At 55.0% G+C, this 17907-nt stretch overlaps 1 protein-coding gene across 1 annotated transcript; it reads left to right on the top strand.

Annotated features, from left to right (window-relative positions):
* Positions 1–12496: 12496 nt before the first annotated feature.
* On the top strand, positions 12497–14387 carry FCN2 (ficolin 2). Its single transcript, XM_024762231.1, has 3 exons — positions 12497–12606; positions 13120–13361; positions 13878–14387. The coding sequence occupies exons 1-3, from the start codon at positions 12497–12499 to the stop codon at positions 14123–14125; spliced, it is 600 nt and encodes a 199-aa protein (XP_024617999.1). The 3' UTR covers positions 14126–14387.
* The last annotated feature ends 3520 nt before the right edge of the window (positions 14388–17907 follow it).

Here is a 17907-nt window from a genome sequence, read left to right as displayed (position 1 = left end):
TCGTTGGGAATGCAGATTCCTGGGCCCTGCGGCAGACCTGCTGACTCAGACACGTTGGGGGCGGCCCCGTCATCCGTGTTTTGACAAGACCCGCAGGTGATTCTAGGGTTTGCTCGGGTTTGAGATCCACCGGCCTGGACAAAACGGAGCCAATGGGAAAGTGAGGCCAGAAGTGGGCCATTGCTTTTACAAGCACCAATGCGAATTGGCGGGTCCCCCTGCCGGACGGTGGAGGCGGAGCTATTGTCAGAAGATGGAAGGCTCCCTGTCTCCAGGGGCAGAACGTGAGGTCGGATGGCTCCTTGCTACCTGGGCGAGCTCGCAGGCCGATCACGAGCAGTAGCGCGTGACCTGGGGAGAGGTCGGAACGAGGACGGTGACGCAGGCCGCTTGCTCTCGACTGCGCTTGGCACGAAAGGAAACAGAGTCCGCAGATTCGAGGGTTTTCAGGGCTGGAAGCGGCCACCGTTTCTCAGCATCGACGGTTAAAGACGAAATTGAGAAACAGTCCGTGGGACAAACGCCGATGAGAGCTCGTTCGTCACAGGTCTGAGCAGCACACTTGTTCGAAACCTCGGCCTGGATTGCAGTGACACCTCATAAGTGACTCAGGAAACAGTGTGGCGCTCCCAGTGAGATCCAACGGGCCGGAAGCTGATGACCTGGTTGAGAGGCGTCCTGCAGGGAGAGCCGCCAGCCTGGCCTGAGGAGTCCACGACCGAGACTTAGAATGACCCGCAGGCCTCCGGGGCTTGCACTGGCCCACAGGTGCCCCGCGGGGCTGGGTGACGGGGCCTGGGAAGACCAGGGGCGGCCTCCCCTCACTGGAGGCAGGTGCTCAAAGGTGAGCCGGCTGAGCCTCGGAGAGGTGGGGGAGGAGGCTTAGCGTTTAAGATCGTAGTGTCCTGAGCGAGACCCATCTGGGGCAAGGCCCTGCAGAGCCCCCATTTCTCTGCACCTCCTTCCTCATCCTGGAGACTTTGCAGCTGAAGGCACCTGCCCGTAGGCTGGGCCAGAGGAGGAGGTGCTGGGATGGCTGGAACCTAGAAACCAGCAAGCAATCCCACCTTGTGCATCCCCGGGGATGGGAGCAGTGAAGCTAGACCCACTTGGGTACCGCTCTCCCAGCCCCAGGGCCCGCCCCCCACCCCTGCACCGTCCATCACGCCCCAGCAACTGGTCTGCAGGAGCTCATCAAGCCCCTGCAGCCACCCACACCTGGGCTGGGTCTTCTGGAGAAGTGAGTGGAGACCTCACATCGGGACTTTGCTCCCCGTCTTGGGAGAGGTGAGATCCGTGGAAATGAGGGTGCCAACCCGGGTCTTGGCTGCAGAGCGGCTATCTGCAGCTCACAGCATCTGTCTCAGGCGCCCTGGAGAGACAGTGCCTAGAACCCCCGCAGGAGCTAGGTAACGGCTGGCCATTGGTCTTTAGCATTCCCACGGGGCTGCGTTAGTTCTTGCTGGATGAGGGGAAACACCTGTCCCCACAAAGGAGCAAGCAAGCCATTGTTCACCGTTGGAGCTGGAATTAATCCAAGCTTCCCACGTTGGAAAAGATGCCCTCAGTGCCCCTTATCTTAGCACTGCTGCCCCGTGTCCTAGGGTGCCCTGGGAGTGGCAGGAAGGGAGGGAGGGAGGGAGGAAAGTGTGTGTACACCCACTTGGCATGGGGGCGGGGGCTTTGCTAAGAGGTTTCTGCTGCTGCAGAGCTGGGGCTCCTGGGCTCCAGATCTTGGGGCACAAGTCCTTTCGTATCTGCCAAGGCTCTTGGCCTCCAAGAGCTGAGCCTGCCTCGGGCAGCGCCTCCGTTTGGATGGTAGACGGGTGTGGAGATATCTGTCCGTCTCAGCCAACCTGCCTGGCTGGGGCCTAGGAGGGCTGGGATCCTACTGATTTCTGGGTCCTGGATAGGCTGGCGGCTGATCGGTGGCCGAGTCTGGGAGAGCCGGCTCCTTACCCCTTGCCTAGAGTGCCCTACATCTTCTTAGAGGAAAGGAGGGAGGGAGGAGGGGCAGCCTCAGCTCTCGGTGCTTTCCCTCGAGGAAGGACTCCTGCAGAAAGCGTGCTCCCCACCTGCCTTCCTTGCCCCGACCTACCCCTCCCACCCCCAAAAGTTCTGCTACCAGACATTCATTCATTCAATGCCGCTTTATTGAGTGCCTGCTCTGTGCCAGGTACTGGTACCCAAAAGAGGGGTGACAGGGACCTCAAGTGGATACAGTGTAGACATACTGACTTGGAAACACAGCAACCTGGAAGCACAGAACAAGGGGAGACAGAGCCTGGTGATGATGTGTCAGGACTCAGGGTGCGAGGCCTACCCAGCGCCTGGGGAGGATGCAGGAGGGAGGCATGCCCACGTGGAAGTGGTGCACATCCGCCTGGATTTCCTCTGAGAAGTGGTCCAGGGAGAAGGGAAGGCAGGACTCAGCTTGTGCCTCAGCCAGGAAGATAATCACTTTCCAGTAATCCCCCAGGAGTCAAGACGTCAACAAAAGCTACATGCACAAAACATCCTGCTCTCTTTTTTTATTTTTATTTTTCCAAATTGACAAATGGAGATCGCGTAGATTTGGGAGAAGTCCAATTCCCAGGCCTCTGTGGGGAGCTGACGTGTTTGATGGTGCAAGAATTTTGCTTCACTTGGGACTTTCTCCAATTCATTTTAAAACTAGAAACCTCAATGGTTAGGACGATCTAAAAGACTCTAATCGTGGGAGACGGACTAGGGACGCCACTTTCAGCATTTGTATCGTTCATTGCCACATAACAAATTACCCCCAAACGGAGCTGAAAATAAAACACAGGCATCATCTGACATTTCTGTGGGTCAGGGACCTGGGCATAGCTGTCTGGTCCTCACGTCAGGGTTTCTCACAAATCTACAAGGAATGTACCGTATGACCAAGGTCTCATCTGGAGACCCGACCGGGGAAAGATCCCATGAGATGTGTGTGCACGTCCTGGGCGTGCTCCTCATCGACTTTGAGGCCTCAGGCATGTTTCAAACCGTGATGCGTGGGGACAGGTCAGAAGTGAGGTGTCCAGCTGCCTGGTTCCCTCACCTGTAAAATGCTGCGCCAGGCTGTGGAGTCAAATGTGATCACGCACGAGAAGCGCTTTGTCCTGGGGCCTCAGCATCCGTGCCGTGTGATAGCTCTGCATCCCCGGCACCCACCCCACCTCTGCGCTCACTGTGCGTAAGCCCAGTGATCTCAGGATACGGGGCATCACGCCTCTGACCTTTATCACTGACCAATCTCTAAGTGCCCAGCGCCTGTGGGGCCCGCAGCCCTGGGCTGGCAAGTGAGCAGAGAGAGGGAAGAGAAGGACATCCTGCTTCCCATGAGCTTAAGTGCATCTGAAGACACCAGACTCCCGGCCGCCACTCCAGAGAAACATCCAGCGGTGATCAGATCCACAGGCTGAGGGGTGGGTCTGCTGAGAGCGGGGCTGGCGTGAGCAGGAGGTGTGACCGAGCCTCGGACAGTGGGTAGAATTTGGAGATGTGCAGAAGATTCCTTTGGGATTCCTTGTGTGTACCTCTGGGATGTCTGTCTGTCTGTCCGCCAAAAGACTGTTGGAATGCTCGTCGATAGAGAGGGCCCTTTGCACTTGAAGGCTGGATGCTGGAGCTGGTCCTCTGCAACTGACATTCTGGAAGATGAGGGGGAAAAGTGAGGAGAGGCAGGGTCCATGGCTTGGCAGAAGGAACCCCATTTCCACCACTGGAGCCAAAGCAGCCTGTGTGGGGGGCTTGGGGCGCATACCACCTGTCCACCTTGATCCAGCCGCCACCTTGGCCCACAGCAAAGGCCACGGGGCTGTGACTGCGGAGGAGATGCAGGCCCTGACCTCAGGTGCCCCCACGCAGGCGGAGGTCCACGTGCACATGGAAACGGGGCTCTCAGGTGCTCACTGCTCGTCTCCCGAGCTGCGCTGCCTGAAAGGCACCAGCAAGCTGAGGAAAGAGGGCCAGGCCTGGAGAAGGGTGGGGTCCCCACGAACACCCATCCTCAGGACACTTCACGGTGAAGAGGATTTGGGCCAGGTCGGGACGATGAGTTGGATCTGGTCCCGTGATCCTGACTGTCCCAGCTCAGCTCAGGGGAAGCCCCCGCCTGGGCTGGGACCCTCCCTCTGAGGGGCTTCCTGGGCCTGGAGGAGTATACACGGGGCCAGCTGGGGCGGCTGGCAAACAGCCCAGCTCACCCCCACCACATCCACTCCACCCCTGGAGCCCTGGGGCTCAGGCTTCTCTGAATCCTGCTGCTTCATCTCTGCATGGGCAACACGCGAATCCCACCACGAGCTCCCCCAGGCGGGTCTCCCCCGACCCAGCCTGGGGCTCTGGGTCAGGTCCTGCAGTCTCACCCACCGGCCCTCACGATGGGCTTGGAATTGCTCGGTGTGGAGCCTGCCACGTCACAAAGGCTGTAGGGTGAGTGAGCTGTGATCGCCCCGGGCTGCACGCTCTTTAGAGGCAGAGGCTGGTAGTATCGTCAGCGAGAGTTCAGCTTGGCCCAGGCTTTGCTTCTGGTGACGGTTGGCTGGGAGTGGAGTGGACTGTCCATCAGGGCTCCATAGCCAGGCTCCTGGTGGCATAGACGGTGTCAATCCAGGGCTCCGTGCCTGGGGCTTCTGGGACCAGGCAATACGAGGGCTTCAGAATGAAGGGAGAGAGGTTTGTCATGGGAGGGAGGTGGTGCTTCCTCGTCATGTGCACAGAAAGCCTGTGTACTCAGAGCTCAGGGCCTGGAAGGCGCTGGAAAGTGCTGGCAGAAGCCTGCATCCAGGTCACCTGGAAGGTTTGTTAAAACATAGGTTCCTGGGCCCTCCCTCCCCTGGTGAGTCAGCAGCTCTGGACGGTGCTTAGAACTTGTAGTTCCCGCAATTTCCCAGGCATCCTGCTGCTGCTTGGAAACACACAAGCATTAGTGTCATCTGTAGCTCTTCCGGTCTTGACCCCAACCCAGTCTGGCCACAGAAAAGGCAGGTGCCTCCTGCGTACTGCATTTTACAAAGGCTCGAGCATATACCCAGATCCCCTCCAGCCCTGGCTCCCCTGATTCTAAAATTCCACTGTAGGGCTTCCCTGGTGGCGCAGTGGTTGAGAGTCCACCTGCCGATGCAGGGGACGCGGGTTCGTGCCCCGGTCCGGGAAGATCCCACGTGCCGCGGAGCGGCTGGGCCCGTGAGCCATGGCCGCTGAGCCTGCGCGTCCGGAGCCTGTGCTCCGCAACGGGAGAGGCCGTGGCGGTGAGAGGCCCGCGTACCGCAAAAAAAAATACCAAAAAAAAAAAAAAAAAAAAAAAAACCACTGGAAAGAAATTTGTTCGTTTTGTATAAAGCGCATCTCTTTAAAATGCAAGTCTTTCAAAGACTCGAGCGGTGTTTCTTCTTATCAGTGATCCTTCGATAAAAATCAGTTTGACAGCCTGATTTAGAGCGGAATTTGGTGCAGACAGACAGAGTTTAAGGAGGAAAGGAAAGGATGCAGGACGCTTCTGATGGGTGGAGGTGATAAGTGTGGGATCGATTTCACCTCTTTAACCGCTTGTCAGAAGACGAGGCTGTATTTCTCTCCTGCCTGAGACCCCAGTGGACATGACCACGGATGGAGAGCATCAGGGCCGCACATGGTGTTTGTTCCACCCTGGTTGACCTCACGTTCCCTCTGGGATGACAGGAATGGGGCTCAGGCAGAAGAGAATGAAACGACCCAGTGAGAAGAGGTTTACAGGTGAGGGAGGGAGGAAGGGGCACTGCAGCTGAGCAGTCACCGTGAGAAGAGTCATGGGACAGGGACACATGTGCCATGTGTCGTGAAGAGAGCATCCCCAGGCTGGCCAGGGGACAAAAGGATAACGAAGATGACAAGGATACGGGCCTGGCCCAGATGTGATGGAGGCTCTGAACACTTTCTGGGGCGGACAGTCTGTCCTGGAGTCAAGGACGGACGTCCAGGGAAAGGTTTGGGGAGCAGGAAATGGACGTGATCAGGGCTGAGTGGAAGAGATGTGGACCTGATACTTCAGTGTGGAGGGAGGCCTGGAAGGCACAGAGGCCTGGTTGAAGGTCCTTCAGCAGTGCAGTGGGGAGGAAAGAACGTGACTGAAGGAGGGGATGCCCGTGCCCTGCACCAATGTCCTGCTTGCGGCAGGGGTGACGTCGGTCTTACTGCGCCATCTCCTACCAGTCATCTCGTCTTTACTGTCTCGGACACCCCGGCCTCCTTGCTTTTTCTCAAATCCACCAAGATCTCTTCCTCTTGCTGTAAGACTCTCACCTGAAACATTGCATATCCGACCCATGCGTCTCAGTTCCCTGCTCAAATGCCACCTCTTCCGAGAGGCTTTGTGGAACTCAGAGCTTAAAACAACTTACCCTCCAGACTTCTAGGGTCTAATCACTGGAAGATGGCATACATTGAATTAACCCTCCTGCCAATTAAACAATAAAGTCTAGAGTATCTATGAAAATCCAACTCTTAGAGGGCAGTGGAGAGGGACTAAAAGCAGATGGAAACTGGGTGTGGGGTAAGATCGACAGTTACTCTGACCTTCTCCTGAGGGCCCTCCCGGTCCATGGGATGCAGGGGTAACATCATTCAAGCAGAGGAGGCTGTCTCATTGGGCGGGGGACTTGGGTAAGAGATCCAGGCTACCGGGTGAGGAGTGGGGTGGAAATCCTAAAAAAGAGGAAGCCACGTCAGGAAAGCCCCTAAATCTGCTACAGACCCTCTCCTGTCCTTGGCTGATGGCTGATCTGAACATGTGTGAGGTGAGATGCCCATGATGCACTGGGGGAACTGGCTGGGAGGCCAACACAGCTGAGTGGAGATTTCAGCACTGCCCAGGGTCAGGGTATAGTTTGAGTTCAAGTCCCATCATTTTGGATGGATTTGATAAACACCTCAGGCTTTCCCCCAGGGAGCCCAACCCTTAAGTAGAAGGACAGTATCCCAGGGCTGAAGTTTCTGCCCTGGGATTAAGGACAAAATAGAGCCACTATAACACGCCTAGAGGCAAGACCCCCAGGCTCAAAGTGATCCCACCCACCTGCCTGCCAGCACCAAGTTCATCTCTCTTCTGAGGAGGAGCTCAGAATTCAGAGCCTCTGTAACACAGTATCCACAATGTCTGGCACAGAATCAAGATTCACTAGACACACAAAAGAAGGGAAACATGACCCATAATCAAGAGGGGAAAAGTCAAAAGAAACAAATGAATGGGTGCCTCAGATGTTGGAATTTACAGAAAAGGACTTCAAGATAAGTAGGATAAATACATTCAATAATATATGAGAAAAGATGGATATAATGAGTAAAGAAATGGGGGTTTCAAGAGAGAGGAGAAAGCTAAAAAATGAACCAACTGTAAATATTAGAACTAAAAATTGCAATAAAAAATTCATCGGATCAAGAAGACATAGAGATGGCCAAGAAGCACACGAAAGGACGCTCAGCATCACTAATCATTAGAGCAATGCAGATCAAAACTACCGTGAGGTACCACCCGACACCGTCCAGAATGGCCATCATCAAAAAGTCTACAGATAATAAATGCTGGAGAGGGTGTGGAGAGAAGGGAACCCTCCTCCACTGTTGGTGGGGATGTAAATTAGTGCAGCCACTATGGAGAACACGATGGAGGTTCCTCAAAAAACTAAAAACAGAGCTGCCATATGATCCAGCGATCCCACTCTTGGGCATATATCTATAGAAAACTCTAATTTGAAAAGATACATGCACCCCAGTGTTCATAGCAGCACTATTTACAATAGCCAAGACATGGAAGCAACCTAACCATCCATCGACAGATGAATGGATAAAGAAGATGTGGTACGTATATACAACGGAATACTACTCAGCCATAAAAAAGAATGAAATAATGCCGTTTGCAGCAACATGGACTGACCTAGAGATGATCCTACTAAGTGAAGTAAGTCAGACAGAGAAAAACAAATACCATGATATCACTTATATGTGGAAGCAAAAAAATGATACAAATGAACTTATTTACAAAAGAGAAACAGACTCACAGACACAGAAAACAAACTTATGGTTACCAAAGGGGAAGCGGGGAGAGGGATAAATTAGGAGTTTGGGATTAGCAGATACAAACTATTATATACAAAATAGATAAACAACAGGGTCCCACTGTATAGCACAGGGAACTATATGCCATATCTTATAATAACCTATAATGGAAGAGAATAAGAAAAAAAATATTTACACATACCTGAATCACTTTGCTGTACACCAGAAACTAACACAACATTGTAAATCAACTATACTTCAAAAAAATATTTTTTAAAAAATAAAGATTATTTGTTGCAAGCAGATCCACGTAACCAGGAACGAGGAAGTTCTTCAGGCTGATGGGAGATGATCCCGGTTGAAAAAGCAAATTCTTAGGAAGAGGCAAAGGGTGACAGAAAGTCGATACGAGGATAGGTGTAAAGTACTCTCTTTTTCAGTTAAAAATGTTGTTAAAAGACTATTGAATTTTTAAGACCAAAATAATGAAAACGCACTGTGTGGTTAAACTATAGGTAGAAGCAAATTCTACAGCAACAGTAGTAAAAAGGATTGTGGAAGGGTTGGTACGTGATGGGTGAAGTCCCTTGAGGGGGACAGTATTCATGTATAATGTATTCCCTGGGCAACCGCTCAGTGTAACACAGAGGAAGAACCCCAAATTCAAGGCAGATATAGAATGAAATACTAAAAATGCTCGACCAACACAAAGGAAGCAAAGCACAAGGGAAAAACGACGGGATGTAAATGGAAGAGGACACGGGTAGACCCAACACAGGGACATCAGCGATCACACTAAGTGTCAATCACGTCAGCACAGATAAGAACTGCAGCAAATCCGCGATGCACTGCTGGCGGGAAACGCACCGCAAAGGGACGGCAGGGCGGAAGCTGATGAATGAAAAACACACACTAAGCAAACAGTGACCTTGAAAAATGCACCCTCCGGAGTCTCAGTCCATTGTCCCGTGTTCTTGGCAGCACCCGCCGGAAGAGACTCCCTGGTCCCACAACCAGGCTGCTTCCCCAGGACCCTGGTGGCCAGATAGGGCCGTGGTCCAGAGCCAGCGGAAGGAAGGAAGGTGGGAGGGATGTGCCTCCCCCCAGGCCCGATGTTGCCCCCGTGGGGCCCTCCATGTTCTTTCCCACCCTGCTGGCTGGGACGAAGATGGCCCTCAGGACAGCAGCCGTCTTTGGAAGGTGGCACACGTGCCGGAGGAACGTGCCCCCAACTCGTTGGGCTGTTAGGACCACTGTATGCGAGGTCACAGAGATTTCAGGTTTTATCTGCTTCAGTCTGATTAACCGCTAACGAGACGCTCTGCATGTATTTCCTTGGAGAGCACGTTGCTTTCAAATTACATCATAGTTCATACAGTATTCGTATGATGTAATTGTTTGTCTCTTTGATTCTTTTCTGTCTCCCCTTAGTAGCACACAGTCCCCTCCAAGCGTGCAGGGGCCGTTTGCTCTGTTTCCCCCTGTGTCGCGGGGCCCAGAGGAGCACGGGGCACATAGCAGGTGTTCACTAAACATCCCTTTCTCTCTTGCTGGTGAGGCCAGTTGAACGGGAAGCCAAATCCCTGTGCGCTGGCCCAGGGGATGCTCATGGGGCACCAGCGGCATCCGAGTTTGGAAATTCTGGAGCAGGAATAGCCCAAGTGCAAGGCAGCCAATGACCAGACTTTCATTTCGGATCGTCCTGGATTAATCCTTCACTTGCTGTGTGAGCAGCCTTTCAGCTCCAACAGGGAGCCTTGCAGGGATGCTGGGAATGTCTAATTCCTGTGCGGGGGCCATTAAAGATGAGGGTTGAGCAGGAAAAGGTGCCCTGGACCAGTAACCTGAGCACAGGTTCCTAAACCCCTCGCTGTGGGGGGCGGAGATGTGCACCGGGCAGCCAGGTGCTGGGGAGTCAGGATGGGGAAGGGGGATGGGAGGGGGTGGGGGCAGGACATAGCATCCCAGGACCTCTGGGGAACAGAGTTCTAATCCTGCCTCACCACTGGGAGGCTGTGTTGTCCCCAGACAGCATCCTTCCTTCTCTGCGTCTCAGTGTCCCATCTCTAACAAGAGACGCCCTCAAAGGCACCGCAGCTGAGCTTGCCGTGTGGGGCTTTCTCTCCTCGATGGGGCTTCACCGCTAACTTTTGTTTCCTTTCTGGCACAGAGAAGATTACTCGGTGTGCTTCTGTCTTTTTCAATTAAATCAAATGCAATTTGTTCAATTTATTAACATTATCAATTCAAAAGTCCAGTGATACCTGAAGCTTTTAAGTTGGACTTATAAACTTGATTCTATATATGACAGGCCCATTTGAATCACTTCCTTTAAGGGGCCTATGATTAATTCGCTAAGTTAGCAGCTTTCAACGTTTTAACTGCATTTTCAAAACGAATGTGTTCACATTTGCGCTTTCAGGTTTCAGTTGTCTGCCTTTAACAAAACCTTCTGAGTAGAAGCTAATTTTTAGAAATCTGCTAATGTAAACAAATGAACGTGGTAAATTTAGGGGTCTCGACTGTCGACTATAAACACAGCGAGATTTCCGCATAAAATCACTAACTCGTTCCATTATTCAAGGTCACACTTTCAACTGGATTACCAGGCTGTTACTGTAACAGGCCAAATTCTCTTAAATGAAGCCAACACTCCATGTGCCAAATGGACATCCGTTTATTGACGCTACGGTATGAACGCTGTGAATGTCAGCCTCTTGCCCCGTCTACACTCGGTGAGAAGCACAGCCCCCGGCTAGGAGGGCAACCCTCACCCACATAGCACAGGTGCTAAGGGGCTTTGTTCCAGCCCCAGCTCGGGGGGGTCTCTCTCTCGCATTCCGTCTGCACATCCCCAGGGAGCCCACCTCTGCCGGCCGAGTCTGCCCCCACGATGGATGGGGTCTGGCATCCCCTGCTCTTGAGAAGTTTACATCCCAGCAGCAGAACACACCCCCCTCAATCCGCTGCGTGACACGACACTTCGCTGTATTGATTATTTTGAGCTGTGGGTGCTTGAAAACCAGCAAATACAGGGGGAGCTTTCTGTGCACTCCCTCTTTCTGCCTAAAGACAGAGCCTCCACAAGAAACTCAGCTGTCAGCCCCTCCCGGGGGCGTCATCAACCGGGAAGATTGACCCTTGATTCGTTACAGGAGAGGACACCAGAGGTGGACACCACACTCAAACTGTCACAAACTAGCCTACCTCCGCCTTCCCTGCAAGGCCCAGGCCCCTTCCCTAAAACCATTTCCTCTTGTCTAAGGTGCATGCCCCGCTCCCCTTCCCCTACTGAGACGGTACTGTGTCCTGAATTCTAAGCCACCTCGGGGAATTACTCATTCCCCGGGGTGTCTCCCATATGGACAGAGTACCTGTGCTAAGAAACTTCTCTGTGCTTTTCTCTTGTTACTCTGTCTTGCATTACAGGGGTCTCGGCTGAGAACACAGAGGGTGGGGAGAATGTTACTTTTTCTCCCCTGCAGAGTGGAGGTCTTTGAGCAGCGGTCATAGACTCAGGCCACACACCCCGTGGACATTGAAATTGTCTCCGATGGACCCTTGATACTCACATGAGTCTGTCTGACTTGGGGTCGTGATCCCAACACCCCACCTGGACAGGGGCTGTTGGGATGGGGTTGGGGGAACAGACTTGCCACCTCCGTCTCTAATGGGAGTCCCGGTGACAGCTAGCCTGTGTGTGGCTCTTCCCTAGGAGGTGTGGGAAAAGCATGCAGCCTGGTCCCTCCTGGGGTGGGTGCCGAATGTCCCTCCCCAGCAATTTCATGCCCTCCGCCCCCGCACCCCACACCTGGCCTCGCTTCCACGCCCCCCAGGCTGGAACTGCTGCAGTCGGGTTCACGTCCAGCCTCTGTCAAGGTCCCAGGGCCACGCTTTGCGATGCTCCTGGCCTGGCCGCCCCTGCTTCTCTCCTGCTGCATGTCCACTGCAGTCGGAAGCCCACGGCACACCGGCCTGGGGAAATCTCCACCGCACACATCCTGCTCTCCTCGCCCCTCCCCTCTAATCAACCTAGACCCCAGGAGAACTTTTGAAATTTCTGTAGACTTGAAGCCCATAAAATGCAAATGAATTCCTCAAACCCTGCCCCCTGAGAAGGCCTCAGGTGTGGCCTGGGCAGAGCTGGGTGATGGGGGGGGCGGGGCTGGCCCTTCCCCATGCAGGGCCTAGGGGGCCTGGTGGCTGGAGGGAAATGGCCCTGCCGAGGGGAAGTGGGGCTGGTCCGCAGGAAGCACGGAAGTCAGTTGCTCAGTAAGGAGGAGCTGGGCCCTGGAAGAGAGCCAGCTGGGGCTGCTTCCACCTCCAGCTGGCGCCACAAGCCGGGGGTGGAACTGGCTGTCCCCACCGGGAGGAGAAACAGGGCCAGAGGTGACAGTGCGTGGCCACAGCCCTATAAGAGCACGGGGCTCCTCGGGCGGCCAACAGCAGAGCGATGGAGCAGCGTGGAGTGGCCATGGCCATAGGACCCACAGTGCTGGCCACCGCCTTCCTGTGCGCCGTGGCCTCCGCCCCCGACACCTGTCCAGGTGAGTCGGACACCAGGTGAGTAGGACCTGACAGCGGTCGGGTCTGAAAGCCGCACGCCCCGTGCGCTAACAGCCAACTGTGCTGGGCCCCGAGCTAAGCCCTTCTGAACAATATTCTTATTCCTCGTGACAGTGAGTGGCAATCATCACTTCTCAAAAGCGGAGACTAAACATTTCTGAACACCTCCCTGCCAGGCTGACCCTCCAGCACTGAGGCTGGGGGGAGGGTGTCTCAGGCAGGGTGGACCACAAGGCCAGGGCTCTGCCCTGCATTTTGACGGTGTCCACTCATGTGCCCTGAAATCCTTGCAGAAGGAACTACACATACAAAGGTTTCCTGCCGTGGCATTCACAGCTATTTGCAGGAGAATTTAGGGCTTCACACTAGAGCGAGGCTTCATTCCATCCAGGTACACTTATGGTGGAATTTCAGGCATGGCTGATGGAACAGCAGGGGAGCTATTTGAAAACAGGGAGGCATCCCTGAGGTCCTCCCACCAGCCCAGCCTCTCACACCTTCCCGGTGAATTGTCCCCGATGCCAAGTTCAGACGTCCCCTAAAGCCCACATTCCCACCCCCCGTGCCTGGAGGCAGAGGGTCCCTTCTGCTGGGACCTGAGCACCCACCTCCAACAGGAAGCAGCGAGCTGCGGGTGGACCTCGTGGACTTTGAGGGCAACCACCAATTTGCCAAGTACCAGTCATTCAAGATGGCGGCTGAGGCAGAGAAGTACAAGCTGGTCCTGGGAGCCTTCGTCGGGGGCAGTGCAGGTGAGAGTCCGCGCGGGGCACAGCCGTGGCCTGGGCTTCAGCGCGGGGTTTGGGGAAGCAGAGAGGACCTGCTTAGCGTCCTGGCTCTGCCTCTTCTGTGTGTGATGTTCTTGGGGACTTAACCTCACCAGTTTCTTATCCACACGGTAAGGTACCCACAAGGCTGAAGTGACCCATGAGAAAGTCCAACAAGCTGTGGCATTATTATTAACTACCATTTCTGATGAAAAACGGGGAAGGATGATAATTGAGCCCATTTCCCTGAAGGCTCCATTCCCACTCTTGTGACTGGAATTCTCCCCTGAGGAGTGAACGAGTTCGCCCCCTAAGTGAGAGGATGCCTGTTAGCTGGCAGGAGCAGAGCAGATGAGGGGACACCAAGGCCACTACATCAGCAGAGGGATGCTCCCTGGGGTCATGTGAGGGGCACACCCGGACACAGCAGCTTTGACCTGGACCAGCGTCGGGGACCTCTTAGCCCTGTGTGCCAATTAGGCGACCTTTCCTTCTGAGCAGGTGATTCCCTGACGTCCCACAACAACAACGCCTTCTCCACCAAAGATCAAGACAGCGACAAAAATACTGCCAATTGTGCCGTGCAGTACCAGGGGGCCTGGTGGTACAAGGATTGTCATGTGTCAAACCTGAACGGTCGCTACCTTGGGGGGCCCCACGAGAGCTTTGCAAACGGCATCAACTGGAGGTCAGGGAAGGGGTACAACTACAGCTACAAGGTGTCGGAGATGAAGGTGCGGGCCACCTAGGGCGGGGCTGGCCGGCCGGAGCCTCTGGGAGCAGCTCCCTCTGCACACAGCCCGGCGGGGCAGCCGGTCCACAGCCCCCCCAGGAAGGTGATGCGGACCTCCGCGTCACGGGAGCAGCCGAGCCGCATCCTGTCCCCTGGGCAGGAGGCTCTCTCTCTGTGCCTCCACTGACTTCCAACGCTTCCGTCCCACTCACGGGGATAAGAGAAAATGCTAATCCAGATCTTGCCAGACATACATGTTCTCAATAAAGACACTTGCTTACCCGACAGCAGGCGTGGGACCCCTTCGTCACTTCCATGCTCTGACTTGTGCCCCCGTCTGTCTATCTGTCCCCGTGACCTGGCTCTGCAGGTGCCCTTTGGGCTGAAGGTGTTTCCGATGGTCTGAGGCCAGAGTCACAGAGCAGGGCCCGCACGTGAGGCTGCGTACCAGTCAAGTGTCACTCTCCCTGCCGGGCCGGGCTGCTGTCTGCCTCCAGGCAGTTTTCAAGCTCAGGCTGAGTAGAGGGCCAGAGGCCGAGCCACGTGACCACACATCCTAAAGTCTTTACTCTCAGCCCTTCAAGAAGGTGTCCTCTGACCCCAGGCTCAGAGGTGAAGTGACCTGCGCAGTCCCAGCCTCCTGGCCCCAGCTAATCCACGCCGCCCAGGCTCCTGGGTCCCCACTACCCATAAAGGGTGATGGTGGCCTGGGAATCCCTCACCGCCAATAAAGAAGGAGGTGGAAGAGGAGCGGCAGTGGCTGATTGGAGCGCTGCAGGAGAGGGGCGTGGTGATCTCAGTGCACGGCGCCCTGCAGGCGGGGAGACTCCAACTCTCCAGGCAGCCATCTCTGAGAGATACGCCAGTGCCCTCAGCACCTGTACTCGTGTCTGCTGATGAGGGTCCCACTCTCTCCTCCCGCTGCCTCCACCGCCAGACGCCAAGAAGCCCCGCATCCTCAGGTGGCCAGCCTGTCCTGGCGCTGGCCGGTCCCTAGCCCTTGCCTGACTATTCGGGGCCTCATAAGCCCGCTTATGTCTGCTGTGGCGGCATCATCTACTCGGAGAGAATCTAGAAAGGTGCAAGGCGGTTACTACCATCCTTGCTCCCCAAGGGTCTAAGAACTGTGCAAAGCCACATAGAACGTGGCATGTCTGGGATTTTTCTGGGAGAGGGCCCGTGGTTGTCTCGCCTTGCCTGGAGGTGCCGTGTCCTGAGGGTCAGGAGCCACTGCTCCTGGAACGCACCCCCACTCTTCCTTCTCACGCTGGCCCAGAGGCCTGAGACGAGCCAGTGCAGGACAGCCTGGGGAGTGGGCTCAGGAGACGGGGGTGGCCCTTCCTTCCCCCGAGCCCGAGGATGGGGCCACAGCCTCTCAGCCAGGGGCCCCGATCGGTCCCCAGGACAGAAAATGTCAAACTGTAGAACACAATGGTTAGTATTAGATGCAGGATTCTGCTGCTATAAAATTATACCCAATCATCTCTTTCTTTTCTTGAAGACCTGGCTCCTTGACGTCTTGGCGGGATGACAGTTCCTGGAGGGGTGCGGTCTCTTTGCCAGGGAGCACATAATGCAACTCTTCATACGTCAGCCCCAGGCTTTGCTGCCCAATTTTCGAGAGCAGCAAAGACCTCACCTGCACGCCCCAGGAGCCACGGTCAGGATGGTGATCTGGTGCTGGGGACTCTCCTAGGCACCCTTGACCTGCCCCTACTAACTACGTTTCACAGGGACTAAGCCTTCAACAGCAGAGAAGTGCCCACTGCCTCCGCTGGAAAAGGCAGGACAGGAATTTGATCTTGTATCTCAGCCTTTTGGTCCTAGAACCAAGATTTTCCTGGAAAGGACCCTCCCTTCCAGAAGTCCTAACTTTGAAGTTATAATTCATGCTGTGAGATTAAATCTGGAGAACTTCCTCTTGAGAAAAAACTTAATTTCTTAAGTGCCCCGTCATTATTGCGGAAGGTAAAAATAAAACTATTAAATACCGAAACAGGCTTTGCTTGGCAAACCAGAAATTCTTTTAAAGTGTTATGTTTAAAATCTGCTTAATTGAGAGATGGGCTAAGAGTTAAAAAAGACAATTTTTAGAAACATTTAATGTGACTGTTGCTGTAATTTATTTGCAAACACTCTTGCTTTTGGGACTTGAGAAGACTTTTTTTTAAAGTACTATGAAAATGAGGTCCAGGGGATTTGGGGAGCAAGGGGGCTTAGGGAACTGACCTCACGTAATAATTCACTTGCATTTTACATGCATCCACCTTGTATACACTGCGTGCTTGTACATGTGGGGCCATGGGAAGGTGTAACCGGCTGGTGGGCACCTGAGGAACTAGGCTGTGTAGGTCACTGTAGGACAGCTGGCTCTAGGTGGCCCTGGGGAGAGAAGCTTCTGGTCCTGCTTCCTCTGGCCCCCTGTGAGAGCTGGCTCCTGCAGGCCACCAGAGCTGTCTCAGGGCCACAGGCTGCCCCCCAGAAGCAGGGGTTTGGGGCAAGATTGGAGCCTGGGCCCAGACCAGGCGTGTCCCCTGGTCTGGGCTCTCCCCATCCGTCTACTGGCCCTGCCCTGCCCTCCTGCTTCTCCAAGGGCTTGGTGTCTGTGCTGGCAGAAAGGGAGGCGTAGGACTGGGGGGTCCTGAGCAAAGGCCTCAGATTCTTCACTGTGGCCATGACCTCTGTGGTCTGGGAGGGCACAGGCCCAGCCTGGGGGGGCCTTGCTCTGGTGGCAGGGACCCCTGATGATTGGTAGAGAAATGCACTCCACTGAGACATCATTTATCTGGAAGGTCCTGACAGCCCACCCAGAAATCCCGGCTGCAGCGGGGAGGGCGGCCGTCCAGATGCAGGTGAGCGAGGCTGGCTTCCATCTCCAAGAGACGCCCCCTTCCCTTGAAGTGATAACGCCTCCGGGACACGGCACACCCCCTCCCCTGGATTTCCATTCCCCACAGCATCACACACCCCTGTCCCCTCCCCTTTCTACTCTGTCCCTTGACAATTCCTCCCAGACTCCAGTCTGATTTCTGGTTCTGTCTACCTTACACTCTCCCCACGGGAAGAAGGCCCCTTCTCCCATCCAGCGGGGGTGGCCCTATGGATGGAACCCTTAGGAACCCCCATCCCCACACCCAGTGGCTCTGGGGCTCTTGACACAATCGTTGCTCTTGCCTGGCCCCCACCCAGTTTCCCCTCCAGTCCAGGCCGGGCTGGGGGGCCGAGCCCGGGGCTCTGCAGGCTCCCTGGTCTTGGCACTGGTGCCCACCCGGCACCTTGGGCTCCCTGCCCTGGCCAGCTGTCAACACAGGTTTATAGGGCCCATGTTGGCCACCCAGTACTGTCTTTGGGCTCTGGGGTTCGGGACTACCAAGGTGAGGGGTCCCAGAATGGACCTGGCCAATCTCAAGAACTGGTAGGTTTCTGTTTCAGCTGGTGAAGGGCAAGGCCTTTGTGTCCACACAGACCTGGACTCCCTGGGCTCCGCCAGGTCCAGGCGGTGTGACCTTGGGCCAGTCACTTGACCTCTCTGAGTCTTCTTTGTCACGTGACTCGGGATAACAGAGTGGGTTTGAGGACCTCGTGGAGCGAGGATAATAAGTGAGCAGCGTGGGGTCTGGGACGGACCGAGGGGTCAGTGACCGGGGACGTGGGCATCGTCTGCATTTCCCCACGCAGCTGGCCGTGACTCCCTCCCAGCCACATCTCTGCCTGCTCCAGGGCTGCCCTCCAGGGCCTGCCCACACCCCCGCCTGTGCCAGGCCTCAGTTTGCGGTGGGTGTTTCACAACCTGGGAGG

The sequence above is a fragment of the Neophocaena asiaeorientalis genome, unplaced genomic scaffold (assembly GCF_003031525.2).
Source record: "Neophocaena asiaeorientalis asiaeorientalis breed wild unplaced genomic scaffold, Neophocaena_asiaeorientalis_V1.1 scaffold78, whole genome shotgun sequence".
Taxonomy (NCBI): domain Eukaryota; kingdom Metazoa; phylum Chordata; class Mammalia; order Artiodactyla; family Phocoenidae; genus Neophocaena; species Neophocaena asiaeorientalis.
This window is presented reverse-complemented; position numbering and strand designations above follow the sequence as displayed.

Coding starts and splice junctions, on each gene's coding strand:
- FCN2 (XM_024762231.1), top strand. CDS start 12,497: ATGGAGCAGCGTGGAGTGGCCATGGCCATAGGACCCACAGTGCTGGCC. Junction 12,607..13,119: donor CCAGGTGAGTCGGACACCAG/GTGAGTAGGACC, acceptor TTCCCGGTGAAT/TGTCCCCGATGCCAAGTTCA. Junction 13,362..13,877: donor CTTCGTCGGGGGCAGTGCAG/GTGAGAGTCCGC, acceptor CCTTCTGAGCAG/GTGATTCCCTGACGTCCCAC.